The sequence below is a fragment of the Bidens hawaiensis genome, unplaced genomic scaffold (genome assembly GCF_021521415.1).
Source record: "Bidens hawaiensis isolate Kalapana, Puna unplaced genomic scaffold, B.hawaiensis_p1.1 tig00014404_1, whole genome shotgun sequence".
In the NCBI taxonomy this organism is placed as follows: Eukaryota; Viridiplantae; Streptophyta; class Magnoliopsida; order Asterales; family Asteraceae; genus Bidens; species Bidens hawaiensis.
The window spans coordinates 58,806-85,718 of NW_027492246.1; the positions used below are offsets into that span (position 1 = coordinate 58,806).

At 35.7% G+C, this 26,913-nt stretch overlaps 2 protein-coding genes across 2 annotated transcripts; one reads left to right on the forward strand and one right to left on the reverse strand.

Annotated features, from left to right (window-relative positions):
• The first annotated feature begins 10,137 nt into the window (after nucleotides 1-10,137).
• Nucleotides 10,138-13,526, forward strand: LOC143546560 (uncharacterized). Its single transcript, XM_077038208.1, has 4 exons — nucleotides 10,138-10,588; nucleotides 12,012-12,295; nucleotides 12,387-12,614; nucleotides 13,030-13,526. Exons 1-4 carry the CDS (start codon nucleotides 10,150-10,152, stop codon nucleotides 13,519-13,521), a joined length of 1,443 nt encoding a protein of 480 aa, XP_076894323.1. The 5' UTR covers nucleotides 10,138-10,149; the 3' UTR covers nucleotides 13,522-13,526.
• Nucleotides 13,527-15,996: 2,470 nt separating this feature from the next.
• LOC143546561 (histone H3.2-like) lies at nucleotides 15,997-16,426 on the reverse strand. Its single transcript, XM_077038209.1, has one exon. It carries the CDS (start codon nucleotides 16,409-16,411, stop codon nucleotides 16,001-16,003), a length of 411 nt encoding a protein of 136 aa, XP_076894324.1. The 5' UTR covers nucleotides 16,412-16,426; the 3' UTR covers nucleotides 15,997-16,000.
• Nucleotides 16,427-26,913: the final 10,487 nt, after the last annotated feature.

The window sequence follows — 26,913 nt, forward strand, 5'->3', positions numbered from 1 at the left end:
GGATTCCCCGGATAAAGCCCGACCCCCACGCCCGCCAAACGACACGATAGCGAGAAGCCGGTAAAACTGGGTGAGATCAGGACTCGAACCCTAGCAAGCCAGGATCATCCCTCATATCTCCCGTATAAATTGGTGATGGTGAGATTTAAACCCTATACCTCTCACTAATAAGTGAATGCTTTAACATTGAGGCACAACCAATTTATAAGGGATGCTTCACTAATATCACCTTTTTTCAATCATTAAATTAATAATTTTCACTTTTTTCAATTATTAAATAAATAGTTATTTTTGTTTAGAAGTGTTAATAATCAATAAGGCTATCTAAATTGTAAAAATTGATTTAAGTCGACTTGTTTAGTTGGTTTGAGATTTTTATGATATACTATTTGTGGTTTACGGTTTAACGATCTATGTTTTGAACTTTAAAATGGTCTTTTAGGATTTTGTATTATTATTATTATTAAAAAGCTGTCATGGAATAAAAAATCGAGCTCCGAACAAATTATTCGAAGCTGAAAAAAGTATTTACATCAGTAAGAGGATTATTAATCCACTCGTCTCAAGAGACTCTAGTTTTACGATTTCTACTAGTGTACCATAAAAAAGAATAATGAACAATATTCTCGAAAATCTCTTCATTTATAATCTTGTTCGGCTAAAAAAACAATCTTATTTCTGAATCTCCAAAGAGTCCACCAAGTTTTAAAGCAAACCACTTCAATTAATACCTTTTGTTTCAAACTAATATGAGCATCATCCAATACACATACTGCCATACGTAGAGGTGCACAAATCGGGTTTTTCAAATACTCGGGTTCGGGAATGGAACAGGGTTTGAGTATAACCGGGTATTGGAAAATCGGGTATTGGTAATACCCAGGTCGGGTTCGGGTCCGGGTATATAAAAACGATACCCTATGCATCGGGTTCGGGTCGGGTATAGAACCGGGTATTTGAATACCCTATTTTCGCGTATTGAAAAAAGCCATATTTTTGGGTTTTTTTTGGGCTTTTTTGGATATAGATTGAATTTTTTTTAAGGGGTTACAATTTTTAGGGGTATTTTTCATGTATTTTTCAGGTAATTTCGGTATATATCGGGTATTTGAAAAACCCAGTTTCCGGTATTGAAGAAACCAGGTTCTGGATATGAAACCGGTTCCGGTTTTTGGGTATTACTGGGTATAAATCGGGCCCGGTTTCGGATACGGGTTTTGATACTGAAATGCATACTCTATCCGTACCATATGGGTAGGGTCGGGTATTAAAAACCCAGGTATAACAAGAACCGGCTCCAAGTATTTCTTTTTCGGGTTTTTTTGCGCACCTCTAGCCATACGGATTTAAAATATTGAGGAACGAAAATCCAAGCTCAATAAAACTCATTTATTATGTTCTAAATGTTCAATACAATAAATTGTCGTGTGAAATGTAGAGGACTTGTTAGACAATACAATAACTATTGTTAGCCGACACGAATCCTAATATCCATTATTAGACCACAATGAGAAATGCTTGGGAAATGTCATGTTGTGGGTGCCTAATTTTGTGATTTTTATAACCCAAATTTTAAGTTTCAATTTCCAATCTCACTTTTTTGTAAATATTGAAATTTATCATACAAAATGAGTTAAATGATACATATATAAAATAGATCTTGATTATTTTCTTTCAACATAACTTAAGCTAGACAATTATAATTTATAAACTTTGTTTAATTTAGTGTTTTTCTTTCATTATTGCCTCACACTTTAAATTATTTTTAAATAATAATCATTAAATCATAACTAGGATTCTCATATGTTTCATTCGTCTCATCTAACTTAAAATAAATAATAATAATAATAATAATAATAATATCTATAAAGATATCTCAAAAGATTAGAGTAACTAATAAAAATTGGTTACTACTGGCATAAGCTTCACTTGCAAAACTTAGATGTGCTCAAATCGGGTTTTTCAAATACCCGGTTTCGGGTATGATCGGGTATTGGAAAACCGAGTTAGGTTCGGTTACAGGTATTGTCTCTAAAATTCATATCCTATGCATCGGGTATAGAACTAGGTATTCTAAAACCGGGTATTTGAATACTCTATTTTCGGATATTGAAAAAACTCTATTTTTAGGGTTTTTGGGTTTTTTTCAGGTATTTTTTTGGGTATAGATTGAATTTATTGGTGTTCTACTTTTTAGGGTTATTTTTTGGGTATTTTTCAGGTAATTTCGAATATTTGAAAAACCCGGTTTAAAGTATTAGAAAAACCGGGTTCCAGGTATGAAATCTGTTCCAGTTTTCGAGTATTACTAGGTACAAATCGGGTTTGATTCCGACTACGGGTTTTGATACTGAAATACATACCCTAACCGTACCATACGTGTAATGTCGCGTATTAAAAGCCCAGGTATGTTTAAGGTATAATTTTCAGCCATGGTTCCGAATTCAAGTTTTTCTTTGAACTCTAGTGCCTAAACTACAATTTTGGAAACTTAACTAAACTTTATTTATTTATTTAGTTATATTTATTTAGTTATATATTTATTTATTTATTTATTCAAATTATAGCCAACTAGCCACGGAATGCACACGGACCCGCAGGTATGGTTTCTCATTCATCTTACGTCATATATTAATTGAACCAATGCTCCTATACTTTCTTTTGAATATTCATTTATAGTATTTGTTAATTGTATTAAGAATGTTTCAAGAACATTGTCTTCAAAAGTCCAAATTCAATATCCATGGCGTCTTTAGTAGTCAAATTTCAAAGTCACTCCATTTTAATTCAAGTTTAGATGTAATAAATTTTGCATGACTTGTTGCTAAGTCTTAATTTGAAGTTTCAAGATAACCTTTAGCTTTTGGGGTGATGTTTGAAAATAAAAGCACTAAAATATAATTATGACTTTATGATACTTATACGACAATCATATATTTACTGTCTGATTCTACATGATATATGATATACAATCATTTGATGGATCAAATCTACGTTACATAACAAGGGGATTTTGGTATTTTCAGTGACTTATAACTTATTAACTTTTTAAATAATAACAAGTGCTCGGGATTGCTTTTGATATGAAAGAGAAAAACAGGGCCGTCTCATGGGTAAATTAAATCATGTCATGGCTTTAGGTCTTCAGTTTTATAGGGTCTCTATCTAAAATACAGGTTAAACTTCTAACAAGTGATTACTTATCTATGGTATTCTTCCCAAACGCATCTCTTTACCGACAATTAAAATTCTAACAAATGTTTAACGGACTGAAGTGACTCGTGTCTAAAGACTTAACAACCCTCTTACATTACTATAGTATCACTTTTTTTTTCACCACTAAATGTTATACTCTATAACAAGTTAAGAACTGACTTGATCTATTATTCAAAACCTGAATTAACCAGTCTCGAATTTTTTTACCCTTAAACTAGGAGTGTGCAAGAAACCGAAGAATCCAAACCGAAATAGCTAAATCGAAACAAAAGCCGATGCTTTGGTTTTATGTTTTTAGCGAACCGGATTTCTAGATTTTTATTTTCATTTTAAGTAACTTAATAAATATGTAATTCAAATATTTTTATTAACAAAATTATTTATACCTAAATTCATTATTTCCGTCCAATTTTCTCTTTAGCCTAAAGTTTTCAAGCTTAAAATGGCAAAAACTGAGAAAACTGATACCGAACTGAAATAAAAATAACCGAAACCAAACGGTTCCATAACATCAAGAGATTTTGGTTTTCGGTTTGGTTTAACCCAAAACCGCATCAAATCGTAGCCCACACACCTACCTTAAACCCGGATTAATAAAAGTATAAAACCATATAATATAATAAATTATATAATAACTAAGCAAATATCAATTAAATATCTCCCACTGGACCCACTTAACATAGTTTACAACTTTTAGTTTGGATATTAAAAGTCAGGTGTACAATAAAGATATTTAAACACAACCATAAATAATTTAATATTGACTTATTGAATATTCTCTCATTGTTATAATATTAACCTTAATTACAACAAGATTATTGAAGTGATAAAGAGACAAAGGAAAGGAAAAGTGAGAATGTAATATATTTTTGGGATGCCAGTACTCGTTATACATACACTCTATTTATAATGTTAGAACACTATTTAGGAATACTATTTAGGGAGACAAGTGCATTTAATAAGTTTGAAAATTTCATCCATTATTTGCAAGTGTCTTATCGACACTTTTATAACACTCCCCCTTGGATGACACATTTTCAAACTTCGGGGTCTTGAAGTACTGCCTCATTAAAAACCTTGCTAAAGAAAAACCCAATGGGAAAAAACTTTAGCTAAGGGAAAAAGAGTGCAGTATATAGCTCCCCCTCAAATTGCAGGTGTCGTTACATTGTTCGTACATGGCGCATGCCAATATCATGAACATGTTTCCTGAATGTTGCTGTGGGAAGTGCTTTTGTGAAAAGATCAGCTGAGTTGTTGCTGGACTGGACATATCTCATTTCAACCTGACTGTCTTTAATAAGGTCTCGAGTATACTCAAAGTATCTTGGTGGTATATGCTTTGTTCTGTCACTTTTGATATACCCTTCCTTCATTTGCGAGACACAAGCTGCATTATCTTCATTGATAGGAGTTGAATTCGATCTTTCTCTGGTCCACAAGAAATCAATATGTGTCGTGACATAGATCGTAACCATACACATTCTCTTGAAGCTTCATGCAATGCAATGACTTCAGCATGATTTGAAGATGTTGCAATGAGTGTTTGTTTCTGAGAACGCCATGAAATCGCAGTTCCTCCATTCTTAAATATGTATCCAGTTTGAGATTTTGCTTTATGGGGATCAGATAAATAACCTGCATCTGCATAACCAACTAACCCTTCTTTTGAATCGTTAGGATAAAATAAACCTAAATCAGCAGTTCCTTTTAGATACCGAAAAATATGTTTAATGTCATTCCAATGTCTTTTAGTAGGGGGATGAACTGAATCTTGCCAATAAGTTAACTGCAAAAGAAATGTCAGGTCTTGTACAGTTAGTAAGATACATAAGTGCTCCAATTGCACTGAGGTATGGTACTTCAGGACCAAGAATCTCTTCATTATCTTCGCAGGGACGAAATGGATCATTGTCAACATTGAGTGATCTAACAACCATTGTTGTGCTTAAAGGGTTTGCTTTGTCCATATTGAAACGTTTTAAGAGTTTCTCGGTATAATTTGATTGATGCACAAGTATCCCATTATGCATATGCTCAATTTGTAAACCAAGACAATATTTGGTTTTTCCAAGATCTTTCATTTCGAATTCTTTCTTTAAAAGAGCAATTGCTTCATTAATTTCCTTTTGTGTCCCAATTAAATTTAGATCGTCAACATACACAGCTATGATCACATATCCTGATATTGTCTTCTTGATGAAGACACATGGACAAATAAGATTATTTGTGTATCCTTTGCTTATCAAATAATCACTCAAACAATTGTACCACATCATTCCAGATTGTTTCAGTCCATACAAGGATCTTTGTAATTTGATGGAATACATTTCCTTAGGCTTTGAGCTTATTGCATTGGGGAGTTTAAATCATTCGGGAATTTTTATATAGATGTCACTATCTAGTGATCCATACAAGTAAGCTGTGACAACATCCATAAGGCGCATCTCTAAATTTTTAGAGACTGTTAAGCTGATTAAATATCTAAACGTAATAGCATCCATGACAGGAGAATACGTTTCTTCATAGTCAATTCCTGGCCTCTGAGAAAAACCTTGAGCTACAAGTCTTGCTTTATATCTTGTAACTTCATTTTTCTCATTTCGTTTTCTCACAAAAACCCATTTATATCCTACACGTTTCATTGACTTTGGTGTAATGACAATAGGTCCAAAAACCTTTCAATTGTTTAGTGAGTTTAATTCAGCTTGCATAGCATCTTTCCATTTGTTCCAATCTTGTCGATTTTTACAATCATCTACAGATTTTGGTTCAGGGTCATCATTTTCTTCTATGATATCGCTTGCCACAGAATAAGAAAATATATCATCAATATTTTCCATTTCATCTCGATCCCACATTATATGTGATTTACCATAGTTTATTGACAATTCTTTATTGGAATCATTTATTTCTTCCTGAGGAAATGTTATATCATTTATTCTTTCCTGAGGGAAGGTTTTGTCAATCATTCCTTCCTTAGGGTCAGTATCCTTCTCAAAACCCTTTCTTTTTCGAGGATTTTTATCCTTTGAACCGATTGGCCTTCCACGTTTTAAACGTTTTTGAGATTCATGAGGTGCATTATTATGGTTTTGCTTGCTTGGAATCTCAACTCGAGCTGGAGCATTAGCAGCTGGTATATGAGATTTAGTGACTCTGTTTATATCAGTAAATGCATCAGGTAACTGATTTGCAATTTCTTGTGGATGTATTATTTTTTGAACCTCTGTCTCACTTTGTTTTGATCTTGTGTCTAGGTGTAACAATGATGGCACACACCATGATATATCTCTTTCTTGCTTTTTCATTTCTCCCCCTAATGTCGGGAACATTGTCTCGTTAAAATGACAATCAGCAAAACGTGCTGTAAATACATCACCTGTTAAAGGTTCAAGGTATCTTATGATGGAAGATGTTTCATATCCAACATATATTCCCAACCTTCTTTGGGGACCCATTTTTGTGCGTTGTGGTGGTGCAATAGGAACATACACAGCACAACCAAAAATTCTAAGATGAGAGATATTTGGCTCATTTCCAGAAACAAGTTGTGTGGGAGAGTATTTATGATTTGCACTTGGTCTCACGCGGATTAATGATCCAGCATGCATAATTGCATGACCCCAAATAGAAACAGGGAGTTTTGTCCTCATTATTAATGGTCTAGCTATTAGCTGTAGGCGTTTGATCAACGACTCGGCTAAGCCATTTTGTGTGTGTACATGAGCAACAGGGTGTTCTACAACAATCCCCACAGACATGCAATAATCATCAAAAGCATGTGATGTAAATTCTCCCGCATTATCAAGCCTTACTCTTTTAATGGTACAATCCGGAAAATGTGCACGTAATTTGATAATTTGAGCAAGAAATTTTGCAAAAGCAATATTACGAGTCGATAATAAAGAGATATTAGACCATCTGCTGGATGCGTCTATTAAGACCATGAAGTATCTAAATGGTCTACATGGTGGATGAATTGGTCAACATATGTCACCTTGAATTCTTTCAAGAAACATTGGTGTTTCTTTATCGACTTTTAATGGCGAAGGCCTTGTAATTAATTTTCAATAGAACAAGATGTACATTGAGGCATTTTATCTATTTTATGGATCTTTTGACCTTTCAGTGGATGCCCATGGGTATTTTCAATGATCCTTTTCATCATTGTGGATCCTGGATGGCCTAATCTGTCATGCCATAAGTTTATGATACCAGAATCGCAACAATTTTCTTTGACTGCCATATGTGCTTGAGGCACATTTATATATGTATAATGCAAACCAGAATGGAGCATTGGCAATTTTTCCAATATTTGATCTTTGCTTATTATATGCAAATATTTTTCATTACTAACAGTCCTTGACTGAGTATCATATCCATTATGATATATGTTTCTGAAACTCAACAAATTTCTTGTTGATTTTGGGGAAAATAAAGCATTTTCTATTTTGAGCTTTGTACCATTTGGTAATGCTAAATTAGCTTTTCCCACTCATTCTATCAAGTTTGTAGGACCTGATATTGTATTGATGATCCCTTTTGTTGGTTTCAGTTTATAAAAATATTTTTTAGATCTAAGTATAGTATGCGTGGCTCCACTATCCGCTATACATATATCTTCTTCATTTGTTTGATCTTGTGCTCCGTTGATTTTCATTTTAAATCTTGAAAAATATTAAGAGAAAAAAAATAAGTGTATAACGAAGACATATGATATTTTAATAAGAACTTTAATTGAAACACAAGTAGTACATGAAAGAGAAACTACATAATTAAAGATAATGAGAACACACTTAATAATTGCATCTAATTATAGTAGTCAAGCAACTTTGTTTCAAAGTTCCATCCCAAAGTCTTCAACGCTCAGCTCAGCATTGATATTATTAAAGTTATCAACATGGTTCACTTCTTTCTCTTTTCCTTTTAGAGAGGCTTGGTACAGTTCACACAGACGTGGAGCTGTGCGACAAGCCTTTGCCCAGTGGTTTGTACTTCCACATCTAAAACATGAAGTGCCATTGTTTTCGGACCTACCAGCTTCATTCCATTTATTTTGGTGGTTGGAATTGGTATTGTGTGGGACATGATAATTATTGGCTCTCTGGTTACGACCACGACCACGGCCACGACCACGACCGTAAGAGTTATTGTTCCATTTGAATGGATGCTTACGATCATTAAAATGCCTTTTGTCAAAATGACCACGTCCACGTCCACGGCCTCGTCCTCGACTTTGTTCCCATTTATGATCAGAATTTTTATGAGAACTTTTGTGAGCAACATGTGCTTCTGGTATTGCTAATGAACCCGTGGGACGAGATTGATGATTTTTCATCAATAATTCATTATTTTTCTCTGCTACAAGGAGTAATGCATTTAGATCAGAGTATCTCTTAAAATTCTGGAAACGATAATGTGTTTGCAAGTTTATATTTGATGCATGAAACGTGGAGAAAGTTTTCTCTAACTTTTCTTCCTCTGTTACGGGATACCCACAAAATTCTAGCTTTGAACAAATTCGGTATAAAGCAGAGGTGTAATCATTTACCCTCTTAAAATCTTGGAACCTAAGACTGTTCCATTCATCTCTAGAAGTAGGAAGTAAAACTTCCTTTAGATGACCGAATCTGCTTTTCAAATCTTCCCATATCATATATGGGTTATCATAATTAAAATACTCATGCTGTAGTAATTCATTAATATGTTTATGGATGAAAACATCAGCTCTTGCTTTATCTTGGTCAGAGCAATCATTGTATTCTTGGATTGCGTCTAACACATCCATAGATTTTAAATGTCTTTTGACATTTGCTGTCCAAGACATATAATTTTCTCCAGAAATGTTGAGTGCTGGGAATTCGAGTTTAGCTATATTTGACATTTTGTTGCTAAACATAATAGAGCAAATAATAAGATAAATATTAGAATCCATATATATCAATCAACAATGAGATACAATACATTGGTAGAGCTATAAACATATAAAAGAAAAAGAAAATGCCGAAATCTTCAGATGGGAGATTAAAAATTAGAATGAGAAGTAGTATAAGCATTATAGTGACCAACATCAAAACCGTGAATCATTTTGAGAATTTTATCTTGGATAAATTTAATAAGAAGAATGTTTGTTGTAAATGAAATGGGGTTAATGATTGGTTATTTACAGTGAAAGTTTATAACCCATTTATAACGGTTATATTACCGTTTATAACGGTAACATTACCGTTTGTGTGTGTGTATATATATAATATATAATATTAATTATTTTAAAGTAAGATAATAAATAAGATATTAAATACAGTTTATTTTATAAAATATATATAATTAGTATGCACAATAATAAGAATAGAATTGTTAGTGTAAATAAATCTAACTTCTAAAATAGTTATCAAATTTTAATAACAATGTTTATACACATTATTGCTATTACTCAGTATATTAGTTAGTATATGTATATGCATAGATATATATCTAATGTACATAATTAAAGAAGTGTTTATGATGCTTATGTAGATACCTTTGTGTCTATTACCTTTCTTGGTTAGGATATAAGCGGCTCGTGCTGATAACGTGTTATAATATTAACCTTAATTACAACAAGATTATTGAAGTGATAAAGAGACAAAGGATAGGAAAAGTGAGAATGTAATATATTTTTGGGATGCCAGTACTCGTTATACATACACTCTATTTATATTGTTAGAATACTATTTAGGGAGACAAGTGCATTTAATAAGTTTGAAAATTTCATCCATTATTTGCAAGTGTCTTACCGACACTTTTATAACACCTATCAAATTGTACAATGATTTTACATGTGAAACCTTCATCTCATTTCCTATCTCATCACCTCCTTTTGACGTTTTTCTACATTCAAATAATATAACCTCCCAATCATTTCATTTTCCACATTAATTTCATCAAAACATGCCCATGGATCGATCAAGTTCATGGGGAAGCCAATCCAGTTCCTCATCATCAGTATCGAACCAAACCCGCTTCACAAACACCGTTGTTTTATCGATCGAATGCTTAAAAGGAAGCTCTAAGGCCGAAGAATGGACCCGTGACATGTTACAAACGGGTGACATAGTTGAGGAGATTAAAATAGGTAACATGAGCATGACTACACCGTTTAAGAACGGGAAAAGCGGTGTCCAGAAGATTTTACATAGCTCGTTTAAGTCGAAGGAAACGTCTATACAAGTTCGAGTTAGGCGTGGGTCGGATGAGGTGGTGGAGTTGATGGCATGTATCGTGCCGAATAGAGAAGGGAAGAAACAGTATATGTTGAGGTCGATTAATGACCCGAATTATACCGTTGGGTTTGTTGATCGGACAGAAGCTGATTGTTTGAGGATTCAAGGTTAGTGAGATTTACATAAGTTCATAAGTTCAAAGGTTGTCCGTGAGTTGACTATTCACATAGTTGACAATTCATTTCTTCTTATATAATTTTATAATAATAAAAACCATGATATAACAATTAACAAATGTTTGATCTATTTTTTTGATCAAAAATATTTGTTTCGAAGAATAAATGATTAGGATTTTAATCGAGCCGAGCCAAAGCAGGCTCGAGCTGAAAAATCGAGCTCTAGTCTGGCTCGTTTAAAGCTCATTTACTTTTAGGTGAATATCATAAAAAGTTAAACTTGCATTCAAACTGCTAATTGGATTGGATTAATCGGATTTCAGTTATTTGTGTTAATTTGGTTAGAAAATTAAAGTGATTCATATATTCAAATAAATATTTATATTGATCTAATTATATTAAAAAAAACACTTATATCCGATTTGGGCCCACTTAATTTCAGTAATTCTTTAATAGCTCTGAATTTTGGTTTATTCAAATCAGTTAAAAGGACATAATTTCTGAACCGAAATATGCATTTGTAACTTTAAATGTGATATATAAGACAATAATTATCTTTAATGCATCATGCACAAATATATTATGCGGTTTCTCGTAGTTATCAACATTCTATTAGTTCTGAAATTAACGTTGACCCGATGACTTATCACTTATGTAGATATTCATGAAAACTGCATAAGATGTCCTTAGCAATTGCATACTTAAATATATGATTAAAAACATTACAAACTAAATTAATTAAAAAAACAAGCTAGGACATTTAAGTTCTTTTTATACCCACTTTTTGGCTTGTTTCATTTCTTACCAGTTTTGTACTTTTACACAGTGATTTAAAAACCGGTTTAAACCAGCCGGTTGAACTAGTTAAACCAGGTTTCGCACAGCAGGTCGGTAAGTTTGAGCCCGATATTTTGAGCCGGTTTGCTAGTACATCGTACCGGCGGTTTTTTCTAAAATACCGGCTTTTACTGGTAAACCGGTTTTAAGTCTGAGAAATTTTTGATATTTACAGCCCATATTTTATCAAAATTACTTTTAACTCAGCAATTAGCATTTAAACGCGTAAAATTTAGGACTATTTTTTTAAAATTGAATGCTTTTTTATTATTTTTTTAATATGGATTAACTTTGGATTATTTTTTGTTATAGAATAATTTACTTTTGGGTTATTTTTAGAGTTAAAGTTGCATTTACATAAATTTATAAGGTAACCTATTCAACCGGTTGAACCTCCCAGTATAACTTGGTTCAACCGGTTGTACCATGTTTTAGCCCAATCTGGTAGAGTAAAAAACCGGTTTTTAAAACATTGCTTTTACATTTCACATGTTTGCCAAACAATCAACCCAAATCAACTTATTTTCATACAAACTATTTTCATTTTCAAACTCAAATTCTAACAACATCAATGCAGCTTCTAGGAACTCAAGAATGGTGAGTGCATTGGCTGCAGCCAAACTCCATGATGGATATGTTGCATACCCATGGCACAAGAGAATGCAAGAGCTACTTACCATTCCCAATTCAAGTTGCTTTCTTTCCATCCTCTTTCTTCCAAAAACCTCCGAAACAACGGCGTATAGGTACAATGACATGGAGGACACTCTTGCCCGAGTCAACGCGTGGCATACCGCCTCTCAGGCTTCCGGGGTCCCCATTCTTTTCATGAACATCCAAACCGAATCCTTACTCACCAAGGTAACAAACAAAAGTTATTATTATTATAAGTATGCTGGTCTTATTGGTTAGCAGGGTATTTACTATTTAATGTGTGGCATTTTGATGATAGATATCGGGAGAGATGGCGTCTTCTACTGTGAATGCGGGGTCCCTGTCTGACTTGATGAATCTTGAGAATGTGAGTTTATATGGTTTTGAAGATTACCATGGGGTGGATATTGGTGTGGTTCGAGCCGTTCGGCTTTGGTATGCGCCTATTGGTGGAGAGGTCCCGGTTGAGATAAAAATCAAAGAGGGAGATGAGAAGCTCGGGTTTGCTATAGGTCGAACCGAAGAGGTTAGTCCCATGAGCTACTCATACTAAATAATATTAGGGGTGTCAATCAGGGGCGAAGTTTTCCACCTAGGCCCACCTGTTTTTTTGCGCAGTCATGTAAATTTACCTGTTTTTGTCTCGAAAATTTTATAAGTAGTGTAAATTAACTCGTTTTCAACTTAAATTTTGAGCCCGGCCCCCACGTTTATGAGTTTTTTAATACATTTTGAGACCCCCCCCCCCAAACTCGTCTAAGCTTCGCCCCTAGTGTCAATGTAATCTCCTTAGTATATTTAAGGATTTTGTCATGTTGACAAATCGAATAGGTGAACCCAAACACGGCCAACTCAAAACCTGATTATTTTTATGTATTAGCTTGTATATAAAAAATTATCGCCCCTTAAATTTATCTAATTTATTATAACCAAATTCACAGGGATTCATTTATGTAACTTCCATTATAGACCAAGACGAAGACTCGCCTTCAACCCGTTCGGGTCTCAGCAGCCTCTACATCGAAGCTAAAAAAGCACGAAAACAACTTATAATATCAAGAATATCAAACCAAAAGGTCCTCCCATGGATGGTTTCACCAGAAGGAGCCATCAGATGCTACGACACCGTTTCACTTAGCCAAAAACTCTCGTTACATAGACACGCAAAAGTACCAATCTCACTCCATGTGTTCGCGTGGGACCAAGATGTGGCAATGTTAGGCAATGCTAACCTCAGGCCCCAAACCAACGCACCCGCTGCATTGCATTTACCTCAAGAGACTCAAACTGCACAAACTGCAAACGCGCATCAGGTTGTTCAGTTTGGGTCTGGTCTGCCACTTGGTGGACCAGAGGTTAGACCGGTCAGAGATACTGCGGGTGAAGATTCGTTTCGGTTTCATAACTTTTCGGTTCTGAATAACTGGGTATGAGTAATTGAGTGACCTTTTGTTTTTGTGTTACTTTGGTATATATAAAGGTTTGTTGAGTTTGATCTTACTTAAGATGATAAACACTGATTGGTATAAACAAATTGAAATGATTTTGAAATTGCCAAAATGGTGTAAAAGGCAATTATATATGTTTACTATGGTAGACTAGAATTTTGACTAGTGAAATTGTGCAGAAAGATTGACAAAATGAGTTAATAACTCCCAAAAATATTTGAAAACAAAGTATGTAATTTATCGTTGAACCTAGAGGTGCACAAACCGGGTAGTTTCAGGAATCGGAACTGAGTAGGAACCGGTTCTGGGTATAGTCAGCAAAAGTCAAAACCGAGTCCTGATAGGAACCGGTTCCGGGTATAGTCGAGTATCTGACCGGTTTTCCTGGTTTTTTTCAGGTTTCGGGTAGGGTAGGATCGGGTTTTGACCGGGTATTTCTGGTTCCGGTTCCTGGTACGACTTTGAGGAGAAATCCTACACCAGGTCCTACCTGCGGGTAGGGTACGGGTTGAAAATGCTCTAATATATGCAATCAAAATTGTAAATAGTTATAGAATATAGTTTGGTAAGAAATCATAAGCTACATCATTTGATTAAAAGTTTAATAATAAGTTGCATATATTTGTAGCAAAATGAAACTACATTATGTTTTCCTTGCACATTTTGCCCCCCATTGATAAAGCTGGAAAAAATATAAAATTTAAAATTTTTTTAGTAGAAAATTACTATTTCTCATTAAAATTAAAACGATTACAATAAAGTGGCAGGCAAACGGGCAACAAGCTGTGCCGCAACCCCCTTCTAAATAGCAAAACCAATTCTACTAAAAACAAAGCGTTGGGTCGTAGGATACGAAAACGTACTATGTAGGACACGCTGAACTCTGTTTAGAAAATTCACAGTCTCCTGGCCAGAAACCTAAATGTATCAAAAGCAAAAGGGAGAAACACATGTTGATTTTTTAAACTGGCTTTTTCGTGTTTGACAACTTTGCCCGATTCAGCTTTCAACGCAGCCTGACCTACAACAAATCCGCGGTCCCTGAGCCCGACAAGAGGAGACACTCATGTAAGGTCCACACAAGTGTGTTTCCCCCCTACCCACCCAAACACAACAATATCAGCTGGTCGTAACATGGACCTCCCTTCGAGCGGATCTGTAAGAAAGTTAACAGGGGCCTTCTTTTAGCAGAGATCCCTGCCCATTTAAGAACATCACACAGAACATCCCTAACCAAATCATGTCTGTATTTGAAACCAGACAATTCTTTGCAGTGCACCGCATGGTCTCCAAAGGAATCCCAACAGACTTTGCGGCAAACTAGGCAAGGCTCATAAATCGGAAACATATGGATCATTAGCCGGTACTTAAGGATAGCCCGGTACTCCAACCCCAATATGTGTTGGCCTAGTATCTTTCTACTCACAAACAATACCAGTATGATGTTGAAATAAAAAATCTATACTATACATGACATCAAATTCATCCAAATCCATATGAAAGATATCTATAAGAACCTCCAAATATTAGTTAAAAACTTGATAGTATGAAGCTTTTGGCTTTAGATGATTCTACTTCCAAAGGGTTTATCAACTTAAGTTTTTACACCACAAGGTTTAATCATAATTAAACATTCTATATTACAAGGACTTATGCTTTTATATCCTCATATCAACATATATGTCCTATGTTACAATTAAATTGTTGCTCTCTATTACCTATGTTACAACAAATAAGTTCAAAATATTGATTTTATATAATGAAATTAGTATACATAAGTCAAATTCAATAAGCCTCTATCTAATAAAGATCAATCAATTGGGATACACAACACAATACTAATCAAAACTAAGGGTGTAAGCGAGCCAAGCTGAGCCCAAGCTCGACTAGGCTACGCTCGACTCGTTTACTAATTATTAATTATTTTTTTTATATAATTATAATTATTTTTATATATTTTTTTCTATTATAATTTTATATATAAAATAATATATATTATTTAATTATTTTTATTTAGTTTTTTCATAACAATATATTTATAAATTAATAGTTATTGAATATATATTAAAAAATAATGTAAATAACATGCTTATTTATGCTCACACGCCAACTCGAGCACGATAGGTGAAGCTTAAACTCGTTTATTAAACAAGCTTACTTTTAGGCTCGAGCTCAAACTCAATTAAGCTCGGCTCATTCAAGCTTTTTAACAAACCGATCTCGAGTAACTCACAAACAACTTAGCTTGTTCACACCCTTAATTGAAACACAACATTTTATCCATCATATCACTTCACCATATTTAATGTAAACACTAAATTAAAGTTTTGCACATCAAGATTAACACTAACTTGAATACTCGATATTCAATTGATAAGCATAGATTTGTTAAACATAAAGCGTAAAACACATAAACTAAAACCCTAACACAAATCCAACACAACTTCACCAATTAATATTCATCTTAAGCTCGTTCACCGCGAATCCTACGGGCCAACTGCATATCCTTGGGCATAATCGTCACTCGCTTCGCATGAATCGCACACAGATTCGTATCCTCAAACAGTCCAACCAAATACGCCTCAGACGCCTCTTGCAAAGCCGCAACAGCCGAGCTTTGAAACCGTAAATCCGTCTTAAAATCCTGAGCAATTTCCCTAACCAGTCTCTGAAACAGCAGCTTCCGGATCAACAACTCAGTGCTCTTCTGATACTTTCTGATTTCTCGCAAAGCCACGGTTCCTGGACGGAACCTGTGTGGCTTCTTGACTCCGCCCGTGGCCGGGGCTGACTTACGGGCGGCTTTGGTTGCGAGTTGTTTTCTTGGGGCTTTGCCGCCTGTGGACTTGCGGGTGGTTTGTTTGGTACGAGCCATTTGTGACAAGTTTGGATTTATGATGTAAAAATGAACAGCTAATGAGTTGTGATTTGGATGATTGGAGTGTGGTATTTATATGTGAAGGGTTTATATGGGTTTGGAGGGATATGAATTTGAATATTTTGGGTGGGTGATATGAGGCGTTGGATTGGGTTTGATCGGACGGATATGGAAGGCGGTGGCTTTCAGGATCATGATCTGTATGTTGCTATTTTGTCCAAAGATAAAGACAGTATTTAAAAGGAGCAACTTTTCATTTGATCCCTTTGTTATATTATTATTATTATTATTAGGGGTGTAAATAAGCTGAGCAGAGCCTAAGCTCGACTAGGCTTGAACTCGACTCGTTTAATTTATCAATTATTTTTTATATAATTATAATTATTTTTACATAATTTTTTTCTATTATAATTTTATGTATAAAATAATATATATTATTTAGTTATTTTTATTTATTTTTTCATAACATTATATATATTAATTAATAATTATATATATATATATAAATGACAAGCTCGTTTAGGCTCGCGAGTCGGCTCGAGTTCGATAAGGGAAGCTTGGGCTCGTTTATTAAATGAGCTTATTTTTAAGGCTCGGGCTCGATTAAGCTCGGCTTGATCGAGCTTTTTAACGAGCCGATCTCGAGTAGCTCGTGAGCAGCTCGGCTTGTTTGCACCCCTATTGTTATACTAGATTAAAGCCCGTGTAATACACGGATGGTTAAAAAAATACAATAAAAACTTAAATTTAATAATATACATAATAACATGTCTTGTGGATTAATAAGGTATAAATAATGATAAATAAAATGTTACAATTCATAAATCTCTAAAAATCTCTTTAAATATAACATTGGATAGTGATCCGTGTAATTAAAAGAAATGTTAAGATCATTATATTTAAACATATTCAAAGGTTAACTTATATATGCTAATAGGATATTAACGAATTTGTGTGTGTGTGTGTATATATATATATATATATATTCCCTAGCTTAGTAACCCGGGTTGAGAAAGATAAATAATTAAAAATACATATTACACTAAGGTGGCGTTTGGTATATAGGAATGATTAGGAGGAATGGAATGATTCATTGCATGGGAATGAAAAAAGTGGTGTTTGGTTGTTCAATGTAATGGAATCATCCATTACACATGGAATCTCATTCCATCAAAATCATTCCTTTTCTCCCCCCCCTTCTTTTTTTAAATTTCATTCCTCCTTCACCCTACTTTCTCAACACCACCACCACCACCACCTGACAACAACCACCACTACCATCGTTGCCACCAACACCTGACCACAACCGTCGCCACCAACACCTGACCACAACCGTCGCCACCACCACCGCCTCTGCCACCACCACCCTACCACAAGTGCAACCCCCCTCACCGCCGCCGCCACCATCGGCATCGTAACCACCGTAAACATTGTCACCGCCGCGCCTAACCATCATCGCCACCATCACTTTCGCTGTCTGACCACTACCAGTATCGCCGCCATCACTACCAATGCTATCACCGCCACCCCACCACCACCGTCGCCACTGCCACCACCATTTTCGTCGCTAGAGCTAACCCCCACCACAGTCGCTATTGATTTTTTTTTATCATTAATTTTTTTTGGTAAAAAAAATATTTTGGGGTAGGAGCATTTTTATTATTTCTATTTCATTCCTATAATTTTTTTGGATACTAGACAACATTAAGTAATAATTCATTTCATTCACATAGGTTAACCAAACAAGACAAAGCAATGGAATGATCCATTTCATTCATTTCTCCATTCCATTCCTTCTCTCATTCCATTCCCCCCTTCATTCCATTACCTCCAACCAAACATACCCTAACATGCACTTTAGGTATATTAACACACTTTAATTCTTGATTTTGTTTAAAAAAACATATATGCTAATATAACTTTCCCTCCCTCCAACTCCATCTCTAAACTCTAAAACATTATAATTTTAGATGACTCTAAGCCTCTAACGGGTCCTGAGGGCATCCGGGTTATATCACTAGTGGGCCTTTGGGCGGTGGGTTTTTCCCGGAACTAGAGATAACTTGGAGGCGCTTAAGGGCTCCGTATGGCTGGGTTGGGCCAGCTGGCGGTGGCCTTTTGCTATTAGGTCACCCCGTACGAAATACCTAGGCATTCCATATTTGTTAGCCGTTCAAAAAAAAATATGGAAACGTCAAGCGTCTTATTCAAGAATATCTTTAAATATAATACCATGCTGTCAACAAAGTGATTTTGAGTCGTTCTTGAAGTTTAAACTCCAAAAGAAATAAATTTTTAATCCAATATAAAGGTTTACAAATGGGGTTTTCTAATACGCGATTTTGAGTATGGAATTGGGTTCGATTATGATCGGGTATTGGCAATACCCGAGTTGGGTTATGTATGGGTATTATTATCTCTGAAAACTATACTTTATGCATCGGGTTTGGGTCGGGTATAAAACAGGGTATTCTAAAACCGAGTATTTGAATACCCTATCTTCGGGTGTTTATTTGAATACCATATTTTCGGGGATTGAAAAAACTATATATTTTTTTTTCCATACTTTTTCTGAGTATTTTTCGAGTATAGATTGAGTTTTTTAAGGGGTCGCACTTTTTGGGGTATTTTTCAGGTATTTTTCAGGTAATTTGAGGTATAGCTCGAGTATTTAAAAACACGGTTTCGAGTATTGGGAAAACCCGGTTCCGGGTCTGGAACCAGTTCCAGTTTTTTGGTATTACCGGGTACAAATCGGGTCCGATTACGGACTTCCGGGTACGGGTTTTGGTACTGAAATGCATGCTCTATTTGTACCCTACGAGTAGGTTCGGGTATTAAAAACCCATGTATAAAAAACCCGGTTCTGGGTTCTTTTAACATCTCTAATCCTGTATCCATGTTTAGCTTCGAAGCCCATTTTCTCATCCCATACGGTCAGCCCGTTCTCTCAATCACGTTTCATTGTATCATAGAGAAAGCCCAATTTCACTTAGCGATCAATTTATGAATTGGGCCATACAACTATTCAATTAATGACAAATCTGGTTTCCTCTACATCTATATTCTAGCACGCATTAAACTAAGTCTCGTACAAAACTCTTATTTTGAAAACTACATTCATAAATATTGGGGTGATAAATTACTACGCAAGACCCGCTAGATCCGACCGAGTAACCCCATAGCCTCAGATACAAGGAAACCAAATATATAAAAAACATAAGATGCCAACACGTGTTAGTTTGAGAGATTGTAATGTTTTGAATTGTATTTTGAACCCTTCGTAATATGCCACTTTGGTGAAGATTTAGTTTAGGAATTAATCACATATTCACCATTTAATTCGTAAGTTGTTTAAGATCTTTGTTGTTTTGACGTTTATTGTTGAACTATTCGATGAAGTGAATCAAGAATACCAAACCTGATTTCCGTAAACTTTATGCGACTTTTCCTGTTAATAATGAACCAAAACGGAATACATCGAAACAAATAAACTATACATTGTTTATAGGCTAAATGAAATTTAGCAAAACCGACTTGAAATAGAAAACAAAATACACTTTGAATTCTAATGAATAAAAATACTAAAATAACTTTGGGAACAAAAAATCTTCTATGCACCTTAAACTTTAGATATTCTTTAATCCGTCCATTAAAATCTGGTTTACTGGATATTGAGTCATTCAAGTTTGTATTACACCAAGTTTTACATTTATTTCACATGATACGTGTTTTTGACACATGGTTTACTTGATCTCGAGTTAATTACTCTTTAACATTTCACTATGTGTGTTTATTGGTGGGGTAACAATCATACCAGCACATCACTTTCATTTGACAACTCTTCTACGGTTACTCCATTGTCTATGTCCACCACTTCAATTTGATCCCAGCTAAAAGGACATGCAGTCATTACTTCCAAAAGACATGGCTTTTTATGTACTACACACATAAAGTGTGATACTTTATTAAAAATGGGTAAAAAATTCCTACTAACAATAAGACATTTATATGGCCTATGTAACAATAATAATATATCAAAACATTTGCTAATATGGTTGGTGTTAGATTCATTTATACTATATGAAAAAGTAAATGTTTTTATTATATGATAACTTGATTTTGTTTTTCATATTGTATAGTTATAAATATAATATAAACTCGGTTATAATAAATAAATGTAAAATGTTTGATAATTTGGAAGACATAAGGCTACGTTAAAATGTTTCATATTTAACCACAACAAATGATTTTACATTTTCTTCATTTTTATTTTTGTTTGAAAGATCATACATTTTTCACCTCTTAGATATTTTAAATTACAAACACCAAAACACACTGCAAGTACATTTTCTTCATGTTTACAAGACCGAGTACTCTTCAAGTACTCGCTACAAGGTATGTTACCGAGACGAGTTTCTGTAATTCCGCCTAGTTACTAGGAATCGATTAAAGGTGATCAACATCATCCAGAATTGCATCTATTTGGTGCATTTGAGCTGATTTTGACTTAAAAAAAAACAAAACTCGTATTTCTTTAATATTAAAAGAATAGATATCACTTTTTACTTAATGACTAATATTTTTTGAATAATTATTATTTAAAAATGTATTTCTCTTATTTATATTGATATTCACCTATTTTTATAAATATTTAAATTTATGATATTTAACATATATATAATATCTAAAAATTAACTTTCTTTATATTTATCATGCCCGGGTACTCTTCGAGTACCCCGATTACACTTAACTCCCCAGTCGGCTGCCTAATCCCCAGTCGGCTGCTTAAAGACCGTCTAGCAACTTTTCCAACCTTGATAAAACATATTCCTTTTTATAAGATAAGAAACCTTCTATAAGCAATACAATCAAATTCCAAAACTCCCAACAATAGCATGACATAAAAGTTTATGCTGGATTAAATGTGGATATTTATTTAGGTACAAACCTTTTTACTTAAAAATCCAAATTTCATATTTCATTTATCGGACCTTGACCAACTTGTGGTCACAAAAATGACTTCTACTACAGGAAAAATAATAACTTTATACAACACAAAAAAGATGGTCTAAAAAGCAAAGATTATTATGTAGAAGGAACAAGAAGAAGAATACAAATGCCATGTACTTGTAGAAAAGTTTCTTTTATTAATAAACTATATGTATGTATATATTCATATTTAACCACATTATTTGAAGATCTTATATGATAAAAAATGTGAATCTTTAAGTTACTTTTGAAAAGTATTTCAATGATCAAACTGATAGAAAAAACATTGTTATCATCATCTATTTGGAAGGAAGTGGTCTTCCCTTTCACTGTGTGTTTGTTTTCATGTTATTTCTATATATACAAAAAGTGTGTTCAAAGCAACCGAAATCTGCCATTGAATCCATGGAGGGAGATGCTTCCAAGCATATCTAAAGTTCACAAGTACAATTCATGTTACACCTTAACCGACAAAAAACACTATACCGGTCGAATGTATATATTATATACAATGACAGATCAAGAAATTTTTGTCAATAGGGCAATAATAACTGTGATATAAATGAGTTGGGTTATGAGTCGGGTTAGTTATATATATCCTTAATTCATTATATATTTTATCTACGGGTAGTAATTTAATAATGCAGTAATTTTATCGAGTTTGTGATAAAAATAATAAACTCTTTGAAGAATTTTCTAAAAGAAAATTAATAATATTTTATTTGGCTAGTTAATTTGTGTGGTTTGTTGTTACATGGATTCTTGGGGTGGTTTAGATCATGTCTTCTCGTGCCGATAACATAAGTGTAAACACAAGAAACCTGTTAGAAGGTCCATGGGGCTTAAACCTCTATCGGTACTTAGAAGATCAAGTTGGTCATATTCAAGGAGAAACAAGAGCCATATACATATGAGTAATTAATAAATAGATGGAATAAAAGTGTTCATAAACAAAAAACTGATATAAAATTCTTCTGGAAGTGCAATGGACAACTAGATGGAATAATAGCGTTACTAATAAAGTAAACATCTTTGTTAGGAGGCTACTTTTGAATGTGTTACTTAGATTTAATCTTTCTTATAAGGGTTTGGATGTCCCGTTCATAATGTGTCTGCTTTGCTCTAGAGAAATGGAAACTACTCGTCATATGCCTGCATATTGTGAAGTCGTGTCTAAGATTTGGCCGGGCCTCGATTCATGTTTGGTTACAGCTAAGGTTCGAACTTTATGGACCCTAATGAAATCCATGTTTGGCTCGATCACTATCATCTTTCAAAGAATGAGAAACAACTAGCAGAACGAATTATTTTATCTAGGTGATTTGGAAGGAATGACGCATTTTCAAAGTTAATAATCTAAAGTCGGAGCTTATCTTTGACTCCATCCTTCCCTTTTCGTATCTTTGGATTGTTACTAGAAATAAAAAACTTAACTATTTTAATATAATCTTTTTTCTTAGAAAAATAGAAAGTAATTAATCTAATCTAACTAATATATTAAAGCAACTAGGGTTGAGCATGGTTCGGTTCGGTTCGGTTATTAGGCAAAACCCAAACCGAAACCGAAGTAATCGGTTATTTGAATATGCAAACCATTCGGTTTTCAGTGTTCCGGTTTTTCGGTTAATTTCGGTTTCGGTTCAGTTATTTTCGGTTTTTTTCAATTATGTCTTGACATTGCAAAAATATTGAAAAATGAAAATGTATATTTTAAGCTTGTATAAGAACATGTTAGAATACCACAGTTCACATATATATTGAATTCAAAAGACAAAAATAGGCACGTGTTACGTGAAACGAATACAAAGTTGCTAAATAGAGTTTAAAAATTAAAAAACATTAAAAGTTTAGTCCCGATTTTCATTTATCATATTATTTATTTATCTCAAAATTTTAGTCCATTCCCCATCATCTTGATAATCTCATCATCAATCGGTTCGGTTCGGTTTTTTTCTGTTTTTTAAAAATGGATAATCGATCCAAACCGAAATTTCAGTTTTTCAAAAAAACAAAAAATTAACCGTCAGTTAATGCTTCGGTTCGGTTTTTTAGGTTAATTCGGTTTTCTGCTCATCCTAAAAGCACACCATTTTGTCCACATGGCATACAATTAGACCATCCACATACATTTTGTCCACATGGCATATAATTAGACCCTCCACGTACAAGTTTTCATTTTTACAATTCACCCTTCATAAATGATCAAATGCAAAATATGTTGTTAGTGAGAATTGAACTCAATACCTTGATTTTAATATGTTTGTGGCTTACCAACTCAACTAGGATAAATTGATGGTAGCCTTCTCTTTTTCTTAATTGGTATAGATTTACAACCTTTCATTTTGATTTCTTATAAAATACAAATACAAATTATTTTTACTAATCTATGTATTTTATGAAATTATTTAAATCTTATGAATCTATAAGATATGTTATTATGAATCTAGTATGTATTGTAACATGATAAGAGACAAGAGTTGCTAGAGAACGGATGATGGATCAAAGCATTTTTTTTTTACAAAATCAAACTAGTCCATGCTATTTCATATGATATCTGGAATTTATTAATTAACATGAAACGATGAAAGTAAGAGATAAAAACAAGTTAAGCTGCTTAAGAGTCATTCAAGACTGGGTCATTAAAATGTTTTATTGAACCAAGCTTATACAAACTCGAACTTGATAATAGAAAACCATTAGTAAGTGAATACACATGCTTACTGTAGGGGTATGGTATTAAACCCGGTTTACAATCCTAAATTTATTATATTTGGTTTGTTTTATTATATGGGCTAATACATTGGTTATTGGGCTGAGGAGGTTTGTGGAGGTAGCCCTAATTGGGCTAGGCCCATTAGGGTATCATGATGGTGGCCATGAGACTCTATATAAGGAGGTCTTCACCTCCTTATCATGGGGTCATGCTCAGTAGGTGCCACCACCAGTTTTTGTGTCTGTGAACAAGAGATCTTCAAGATCATCTTAGCGGTCACCTCCACACCCCCAAAACGCCACTGCAGATCGCGAGCAGCCGGAGGAGAGGATCAGCAGACCAGGATGCGGTTCATTCATCTCGAAATCCGTGGAAGCTCCGTCATGGGTCAGGTCAGATTCCATTTCGTGCTTCGACATTGGCGCCATCCGTGGGACGGCAATGAACCACACTGGCCTCTCTTCTCGGCCCTCCGATCCGTTCATCAAAATCTCAGGAAGAACCACCAAGCTTTTGGGGGAAACCCTTAGATCTATGTTTTCAGATCTGGAAAATACTTCCAGATCTGGAAGATGCAGGAGGAAACCACCAAGCTTTTGGGGGAAATCCTTAGATCTGTGTTTTCAGATCTGGAAAATACTTCCAGATCTGGAAGAAACAGGAAGAAAACAACGAGCTTTTGGGGAAAACCCTCAGATCTGGGTTTTCAGATCTGGGTTCGTCCGAGCAGCAGCCACACCTCATATTCATAGGTTTATAAACCCTATCAGATCTGTTGGTTTTACATAAAACCTACCTGATGTGGATATTCAAAACCTTTGGGTCGCGCGCGCGCCCAGGGAATTACTTTGCGCCACAGCGGGTCGCGCGCGCGCGCCCAGGCAATTACTCTGCGCCTCAGCGGGTCGCGCGCGCGCGCCCAGGCAATTACTCTGCGCCTCAGCGGGTCGCGCGCGCGCGCCCAGGCAATTACTCTGCTCCTCAGCGGGTCGCGCGCGCGCCCAGGCAATTACTCTGCGCCTCAGCGGGTCGCGCGCGCGCCCAGGCAATTACTCTGCGCCACAGCGGGTCGCGCGCGCGCCCAGGCAATTACTCTGCGCCTCAACGGGTCGCGCGCGCGCAACCAGGCAATTACTCTGCGCCTCAGCGGGTCGCGCGCGCGCCCAGGCAATTACTCTGCGCCTCAGCGGGTCGCGCGCGCACGCCCTGACATGAAGGCAGAGCATGCTCAAGCAATAAGCATGCTCAAGCAGCAAGCATGCTCAAGCATCAAGCATGCTCAAGCATCAAGCATGCTCAAGCATCAAGCATGCTCTAGCAATAAGCATGCTCAAGCAGCAAGCATGCTCAAGCATCAAGCATGCTCAAGCATCAAGCATGCTCAAGCATCAAGCATGCTCAAGCAATAAGCATGCTCAAGCAGCAAGCATGCTCAAGCAATAAACATGCTCAAGCAATAAGCATGCTCAAGCAGCAAGCATGCTCAAGCAGCAAGCATGCTCAAGCAATAAGCATGCTCAAGCAGCAAGCATGCTCAAGCAGCAAGCATGCTCAAGCAATAAACATGCTCAAGCAATAAACATGCCCAAGCAATAAGCATGCTCAAGTAGCAAGCATGCTCAAGCATCAAGCATGCTCAAGCAATAAGCATGCTCAAGCATCAAGCATGCTCAAGCAGCAAGCATGCTCAAGCATCAAGCATGCTCAAGCAATAAGCATGCTCAAGCAGCAAGCATGCTCGAGCATCAAGTACGCTCACGCATATCGCATGCTCACGCGTAACGCATGCTCACACATCACAGATGCTCACGCATTCAAAATCTTTAGATTACGCGTCCCACCGCGTATCAACTTCGGGTTCCGCATGCGCGCTCCCGGCGATCACTTCGCCACAGCAGTTTTGCATTCGCGCCACCGCATACAAGTTTTCGCATACATGTTTCGCACTTCCTTTTACTAATTTGAGCAATATGACAACATTTATTGACATCAAATTAAAAAGAAAGCGAAGTAAAACATACATGCGTGAGCTCCAAGCTCAAACGCGTTGACGAGTCTTAACTCTAAAACGTCAGGGCCTTAGCCCAAAAATATGAGCTTTAGCTCAAACTTAAAGGTTGGGAATCCTCATAATATCCCGTATGGCTACGCGCCAAACTTAAGGGTTGGGGACCCTCATAATATCCCATACGGCTCCGCGCCATAGGCTGGGAATCCTCACAATTTCCCATACGGCTCCGCGCCATAGGCTGGGAACCCTCATAATATCCCATACGGCTCCGCGCCATAGGCTGGGAATCCTCACAATTTCCCATACGGCTCCGCGCCATAGGCTGGGAATCCTCACAATTTCCCATACGGCTCCGCGCCATACTTAAAGGTTGGGAATCCTCAATTTCCCATACGGCTCCCCGCCATACTTGAAGGTTGGGAATCCTCATAAACCCGTCGGCCACGCGCCAGCTTTTATTATCATTACTTTCATTGCCCGTAAGACGCCCCGCGCGCAGGTTTCCATTATTATTACAGCCCGTAAGACGCCCCGCGCGCAGGTTTACATTATTATTACAGCCCGTAAGACGCTTCGCGCGCAGGCTACTATTATTATTAACAGCCCGTAAGACGCCCCACGCGCAGGTTTCCATTATTATTACAGCCCGTAAGACGCCCCGCGCGCAGGTTTACATTATTATTACCGCCCGTAAGACGCTTCGCGCGTAGGCTACTATTATTATTAACAGCCCGTAAGACGCCCCGCGCGCAGGTTTCCATTATTATTACAGCCCGTAAGACG

Excerpts from the sequence above, each read along its gene's own strand:
- LOC143546560 (XM_077038208.1), top strand. The coding sequence starts at position 10,150 with ATGCCCATGGATCGATCAAGTTCATGGGGAAGCCAATCCAGTTCCTCA. Across the intron at positions 10,589-12,011 it reads TGATTGTTTGAGGATTCAAG|CTTCTAGGAACTCAAGAATG; the intron begins GTTAGTGAGATT and ends ACATCAATGCAG. Across the intron at positions 12,296-12,386 it reads CCGAATCCTTACTCACCAAG|ATATCGGGAGAGATGGCGTC; the intron begins GTAACAAACAAA and ends TTTTGATGATAG.
- LOC143546561 (XM_077038209.1), bottom strand. The coding sequence starts at position 16,411 with ATGGCTCGTACCAAACAAACCACCCGCAAGTCCACAGGCGGCAAAGCC.